The sequence below is a fragment of the Amphiura filiformis genome, chromosome 20 (assembly GCF_039555335.1).
Source record: "Amphiura filiformis chromosome 20, Afil_fr2py, whole genome shotgun sequence".
NCBI classification, from domain to species: Eukaryota; Metazoa; Echinodermata; class Ophiuroidea; order Amphilepidida; family Amphiuridae; genus Amphiura; species Amphiura filiformis.
Window position 1 is genome coordinate 50139772 of NC_092647.1, and position 7614 is coordinate 50147385.

The 7614-nt window shown below is 35.3% G+C and overlaps 1 protein-coding gene across 1 annotated transcript; it reads left to right on the forward strand.

The window, feature by feature from the left end:
- The first annotated feature begins 1437 nt into the window (after positions 1–1437).
- On the forward strand, positions 1438–3327 carry LOC140142364 (paired mesoderm homeobox protein 2-like). Its single transcript, XM_072164333.1, has 3 exons — positions 1438–1865; positions 1993–2297; positions 3321–3327. Exons 1-3 carry the CDS (start codon positions 1701–1703, stop codon positions 3325–3327), a joined length of 477 nt encoding a protein of 158 aa, XP_072020434.1. The 5' UTR covers positions 1438–1700.
- Positions 3328–7614: the final 4287 nt, after the last annotated feature.

The window sequence follows — 7614 nt, forward strand, 5'->3', positions numbered from 1 at the left end:
TCAGCTACAAAGTATGGAAGCCGTATTTGCTGATAACCAGTACCCTGATTATAGGTCAAGAGAAGCGCTGTCTGATGCTATTGGTTTAACGGAATCCAGAATTCAGGTAAATATAAGTTATAATTATTATTATTAATTTGCTATAGTATTATTGATAATAACAAAAAAAAAACGCATTCTCATATTAAAATAATTTTGTTCAACATAATCTAACATTATTTCTTTTTCTTATTTCGCAGGTATGGTTCCAGAATCGACGCGCTCGACATAAGCACAGCCAAAAAGTGAAGAAGAGTGAAGGATCATCCAGACTTCTTCGAAGATCTCCATCGTATAAAGAATTCTCGCCGTCCAGTTCTACGTCATCGTCTCGTCCATCGTCTGTGGAGCCGACTTCACCTGACACATGCCCATGGTCAACGTATTCGGAATCACCGTCTTCGTCTCATCTGAAGATACCAACTGTTCCTTCACCGCCTTCAAGTCGTTGCAGAGAAGCTTGTTGTTCTCCTCCAGCTATCACTTTGTCTCCTCCTTCATTCAGGTTTGCCAACCTGTCAACTTTTAGTTTTGAAGACAATTTGTGGCCTATTTCTGATGACTTTTTATATTGAATTATTTAATTACATTTTGCTTTTAAAAACTCATAGGCCAAATATCTGTATATATAAATTTGCTTTATAATAAAATCATGATGTTAAATTTGCAACAAAATGGAACACCATCAACTGGATTATTTAATTGTATTTGTATTTTTTTTAAATCTGTACGTCTATTAACTGTATAATAAATTTACTTAGTAATAAAACACGGTGTTGAACTGGTAATAAAATGAAATATTATTTAAATAATTATTGCCACAAATATTGAAGAGTTGCTGTCGTGTGGATATGGCAATTTATAGGTATGTTTGATGCGATAAAAAGTTTTGCAATATGAAATAGAGCGCTAAACCATATCGGAAATTAGTTGCTATCTTCAGTAGATAGCGTTCTCATTACTTATGCATTCAAAGATTTTAGATCTAATAATACGAATAAAGCGAAGCACAAGAACTTCGATGAAAGTCATTCACTCTATCATTTGCCGTGTTTTCTTCAACGTGAAAGCTATTTTTGAGAAAGTCATAGCAACATATTCTATAACCATGATATCGGTTCTAGATTTGTTGTCAGTGTACACCTATAGTTTTAAAAACGCTTAATTTGGAAAATGATTTAATATGAATGTTTTACTTGAATCTTATTAAACGATGTTCTTGCAAACCCTCGCGAATGTTTTTATTTAATCTCACAAAACTATAATAGCGCTGCATATTTCTGGAATCGTGCGTACATCTTAAAGTGACAAATGGATTCTGAAGTGCCAAGCACTAGAGAGACAGAAAAAAGAATCACTGCATTTCCGGCGCAATATTTTGAATCTAATTAGAGAGTGCGTGTAGTGGCGGTATTAACGTGTGATCATCCCGGAAGTCATCAAATTCTACTCAATCAAAATCAGTATAGGTGTGACGGTACTTTTAAAACTTACTGATTTATTGGACCTAATGTCTTTTATTTTAGTATATAAAGGGTACAGTGCCGATTCTCTCGCAGTATAAAAAGCAATGATATCAAAACAGAACTATCACTTAAACTTGTGAGTTCATTCTGTATACACATTTTGTACCTAATATCTTATTTTGCCTGACTCGAAAAATGTCGAAAGCAGTGCCAAAATCAAATCGCCGTCGCAGTCGTATTAACTATACTTCTCATCAGCTACAAAGTATGGAAGCCGTATTTGCTGATAACCAGTACCCTGATTATAGGTCAAGAGAAGCGCTGTCTGATGCTATTGGTTTAACGGAATCCAGAATTCAGGTATTATAAGTTATAATTATTATTATTAATTTGCTATTATTAATAATAACAAAAAAAACACGCATTCTCATATTAAAATAATTTTGTTCAACATAATCTAACATTATTTCTTTTTCTTATTTCGCAGGTATGGTTCCAGAATCGACGCGCTCGACATAAGCACAGCCAAAAAGTGAAGAAGAGTGAAGGATCATCCAGACTTCTTCGAAGATCTCCATCGTATGAAGAATTCTCACCGTCCAGTTCTACGTCATCGTCTCGTCCATCGTCTGTGGAGCCGACTTCACCTGACACATGCCCATGGTCAACGTATTCGGAATCACCGTCTTCGTCTCATCTGAAGATACCAACTGTTCCTTCACCGCCTTCAAGTCGTTGCAGAGAAGCTTGTTGTTCTCCTCCAGCCATCACTTTGTCTCCTCCTTCATTCAGGTTTGCCAACCTGTCAACTTTTAGTTTTGAAGACAATTTGTGGCCTATTTCTGATGACTTTTATATTGAATTATTTAATTACATTTTGCTTTAAAAACTCATAGGCCAAATATCTGTATATATAAATTTGCTTTATAATAAAATCATGATGTTAAATTTGCAACAAAATGGAACACCATCAACTGGATTATTTAATTGTATTTGTATTTTTTTTTAAATCTGTACGTCTATTAACTGTATAATAAATTTACTTAGTAATAAAACACGGTGTTGAACTGGTAATAAAATGAAATATTATTTAAATAATTATTGCCACAAATATTGAAGAGTTGCTGTCGTGTGGATATGGCAATTTATAGGTATGTTTGATGCGATAAAAAGTTTTGCAATATGAAATAGAGCGCTATAAAACCATATCGGAAATTAGTTGCTATCTTCAGTAGATAGCGTTATCATTACTTATGCATTCAAAGATTTTAGATCTAATAATACGAATAAAGCGAAGCACAAGAACTTCGATGAAAGTCATTCACTCTATCATTTGCCGTGTTTTCTTCAACGTGAAAGCTATTTTGAGAAAGTCATAGCAACATATTCTATAACCATGATATCGGTTCTAGATTTGTTGTGTCAGTGTACACCTATAGTTTTAAAAACGCTTAATTTGGAAAATGATTTAATATGAATGTTTTACTTGAATCTTATTAAACGATGTTCTTGCAAAACCTCGCGAATGTTTTATTTAATCTCACAAAACTATAATAGCGCTGCATATTTCTGGAATCGTGCGTACATCTTAAAGTGACAAATGGATTCTGAAGTGTCAAGCACTAGAGAGACAGAAAAAAGAATCACTGCATTTCCGGCGCAATATTTTGAATCTAATTAGAGAGTGCGTGTAGTGGCGGTATTAACGTGTGATCATCCCGGAAGTCATCAAATTCTACTCAATCAAAATCAGTATAGGTGTGACGGTACTTTTAAAACTTACTGATTTATTGGACCTAATGTCTTTTATTTTAGTATATAAAGGGTACAGTGCCGATTCTCTCGCAGTATAAAAAGCAATGATATCAAAACAGAACTATCACTTAAACTTGTGAGTTCATTCTGTATACACATTTTGTACCTAATATCTTATTTTGCCTGACTCGAAAAATGTCGAAAGCAGTGCCAAAATCAAATCGCCGTCGCAGTCGTATTAACTATATTTCTCATCAGCTACAAAGTATGGAAGCCGTATTTGCTGATAACCAGTACCCTGATTATAGGTCAAGAGAAGCGCTGTCTGATGCTATTGGTTTAACGGAATCCAGAATTCAGGTAAATATAAGTTATAATTATTATTATTAATTTGCTATTATTAAAAAAAAAAAAAAAAACACGCATTCTCATATTAAAATAATTTTGTTCAACATAATCTAACATTATTTCTTTTTCTTATTTCGCAGGTATGGTTCCAGAATCGACGCGCTCGACATAAGCACAGCCAAAAAGTGAAGAAGAGTGAAGGATCATCCAGACTTCTTCGAAGATCTCCATCGTATGAAGAATTCTCACCGTCCAGTTCTACGTCATCGTCTCGTCCATCGTCTGTGGAGCCGACTTCACCTGACACATGCCCATGGTCAACGTATTCGGAATCACCGTCTTCGTCTCATCTGAAGATACCAACTGTTCCTTCACCGCCTTCAAGTCGTTGCAGAGAAGCTTGTTGTTCTCCTGCAGCCATCACTTTGTCTCCTCCTTCATTCAGGTTTGCCAACCTGTCAACTTTTAGTTTTGAAGACAATTTGTGGCCTATTTCTGATGACTTTTTATATTGAATTATTTAATTACATTTTGCTTTAAAAAACTCATAGGCCAAATATCTGTATATATAAATTTGCTTTATAATAAAATCATGATGTTAAATTTGCAACAAAATGGAACACCATCAACTGGATTATTTAATTGTATTTGTATTTTTTTTTAAATCTGTACGTCTATTAACTGTATAATAAATTTACTTAGTAATAAAACACGGTGTTGAACTGGTAATAAAATGAAATATTATTTAAATAATTATTGCCACAAATATTGAAGAGTTGCTGTCGTGTGGATATGGCAATTTATAGGTATGTTTGATGCGATAAAAAGTTTTGCAATATGAAATAGAGCGCTATAAAACCATATCGGAAATTAGTTGCTATCTTCAGTAGATAGCGTTATCATTACTTATGCATTCAAAGATTTTAGATCTAATAATACGAATAAAGCGAAGCACAAGAACTTCGATGAAAGTCATTCACTCTATCATTTGCCGTGTTTTCTTCAACGTGAAAGCTATTTTTGAGAAAGTCATAGCAACATATTCTATAACCATGATATCGGTTCTAGATTTGTTGTGTCAGTGTACACCTATAGTTTTAAAAACGCTTAATTTGGAAAATGATTTAATATGAATGTTTTACTTGAATCTTATTAAACGATGTTCTTGCAAAACCTCGCGAATGTTTTTATTTAATCTCACAAAACTATAATAGCGCTGCATATTTCTGGAATCGTGCGTACATCTTAAAGTGACAAATGGATTCTGAAGTGTCAAGCACTAGAGAGACAGAAAAAAGAATCACTGCATTTCCGGCGCAATATTTTGAATCTAATTAGAGAGTGCGTGTTGTGGCGGTATTAACGTGTGATCATCCCGGAAGTCATCAAATTCTACTCAATCAAAATCAGTATAGGTGTGACGGTACTTTTAAAACTTACTGATTTATTGGACCTAATGTCTTTTATTTTAGTATATAAAGGGTACAGTGCCGATTCTCTCGCAGTATAAAAAGCAATGATATCAAAACAGAACTATCACTTAAACTTGTGAGTTCATTCTGTATACACATTTTGTACCTAATATCTTATTTTGCCTGACTCGAAAAATGTCGAAAGCAGTGCCAAAATCAAATCGCCGTCGCAGTCGTATTAACTATATTTCTCATCAGCTACAAAGTATGGAAGCCGTATTTGCTGATAACAGTACCCTGATTATAGGTCAAGAGAAGCGCTGTCTGATGCTATTGGTTTAACGGAATCCAGAATTCAGGTAAATATAAGTTATAATTATTATTATTAATTTGCTATTATTAATAATAACAAAAAAACACGCATTCTCATATTAAAATAATTTTGTTCAACATAATCTAACATTATTTCTTTTCTTATTTCGCAGGTATGGTTCCAGAATCGACGCGCTCGACATAAGCACAGCCAAAAAGTGAAGAAGAGTGAAGGATCATCCAGACTTCTTCGAAGATCTCCATCGTATGAAGAATTCTCGCCGTCCAGTTCTACGTCATCGTCTCGTCCATCGTCTGTGGAGCCGACTTCACCTGACACATGCCCATGGTCAACGTATTCGGAATCACCGTCTTTGTCTCATCTGAAGATACCAACTGTTCCTTCACCGCCTTCAAGTCGTTGCAGAGAAGCTTGTTGTTCTCCTCCAGCCATCACTTTGTCTCCTCCTTCATTCAGGTTTGCCAACCTGTCAACTTTTAGTTTTGAAGACAATTTGTGGCCTATTTCTGATGACTTTTTATATTGAATTATTTAATTACATTTTGCTTTAAAAACTCATAGGCCAAATATCTGTATATATAAATTTGCTTTATAATAAAATCATGATGTTAAATTTGCAACAAAATGGAACACCATCAACTGGATTATTTAATTGTATTTGTATTTTTTTTTTAATCTGTACGTCTATTAACTGTATAATAAATTTACTTAGTAATAAAACACGGTGTTGAACTGGTAATAAAATGAAATATTATTTAAATAATTATTGCCACAAATATTGAAGAGTTGCTGTCGTGTGGATATGATTTCAGTATTGAGATTAGTAGCCTGCGCACCACTCTCGAGAGCAATATGGTGTTTCACGATGGTCGTGTTTTTGAAGTGTCTAGTGATGACGTATGTCATGAATTCCAAAAATTAAACATCACTAAATCAGCTGGTCCAGACAATATAACACCCAAATTGCTCAAATTGTGCGCTGAACAGTTAGCGGACATTTTTGCAATCATGTTCAATTGGTCTTTCAGATTGCAGTTAGTTCCTGATATCTGGAAGCGTTCTTGCATAATCCCCATTCCAAAGAAATCTGTCATCTCTTGTATGAATGATCTTAGGCCTGTCGCGTTAACATCAATTCCGATGAAAGTGTGTGAAAGATTATTCAAGAAAGCATTGTTCGACTATGTTCAAGACCACATTGATCCTCTGCAGTTTGCCTACAGAAGTAATCGTAGTTGTTCTGATGCTATTTTGTTCTTGTTGGAGAAAATGTATTATCATTGCGAAGGTACTGCTAGGTTTGGCAACACAGTCAGGACAATGTTTTTTGATTTTTCGTCCGCTTTCAATACCATTCAACCGCACTTGCTGATTCAAAAATTAATGGACAGTAGTAGCGTGCCTAGTTCTTTCATGGCCTGGATTTTAAATTACTTAACCAATCGTTCTCAATATGTCAGACTTACGTCCAACGGTACATTGTCTCATATGCTTACATCTAATACTGGTGCCCCCCCCCCCCCAGGGTACAGTTTTAGCACCATTCTTATTCACTATTTACACGTCCGATTTCAGATCGAATGACCCTGCATGTCCTGTTATTAAATTTGCGGACGATAGTGCCATGATTGGGCTAATTGCCGATGATGATGATACTGTTTACCAACAACAGCTTGTTCGGTTTGTCAACTACTGTGATGCCAACTACTTAGAGCTAAATGTCTCCAAAACAAAGGAAATGGTTGTTGACTTTAGAACCTCTAAAAGTCGTTCTCCAGGTCCCGTTGTCTTAAAAGGAGGTAACATAGAGCGTGTGTCATCATACAAGTACCTTGGCATCATGATAGATGACAAGCTGAACTGGCATATACATGTTGATCACATGGTTAAAAACTGAACTCTCGCATGTATTGTTTCAGGAAACTAAATTTCTTTCATGTCAATTCTCGTATTCTCGCATTGTTTTATGATTCAGTTGTAGCAAGTGTTTGGCGATATTGTTTACTTTGTTGGGGAGGGAACATTACCATAGGGGACAGACAGAGGGTGGAAAGGGTAATTAAAGAAGCTAGTAGAATCATAGGCTCACCACGACAGGCTTTCGAGACAGTGTATACTGATCTTTTGTTGAAAAAGCTCACCGATGTGATGGAGGATCCCCAACATCCACTCCACCATCGCTTGTCATATCACCATAACTCAAAATCTGGTCGTATGCAACTGCCCCGTGCAAATACAGACAGGTACCTGAACTCATTTG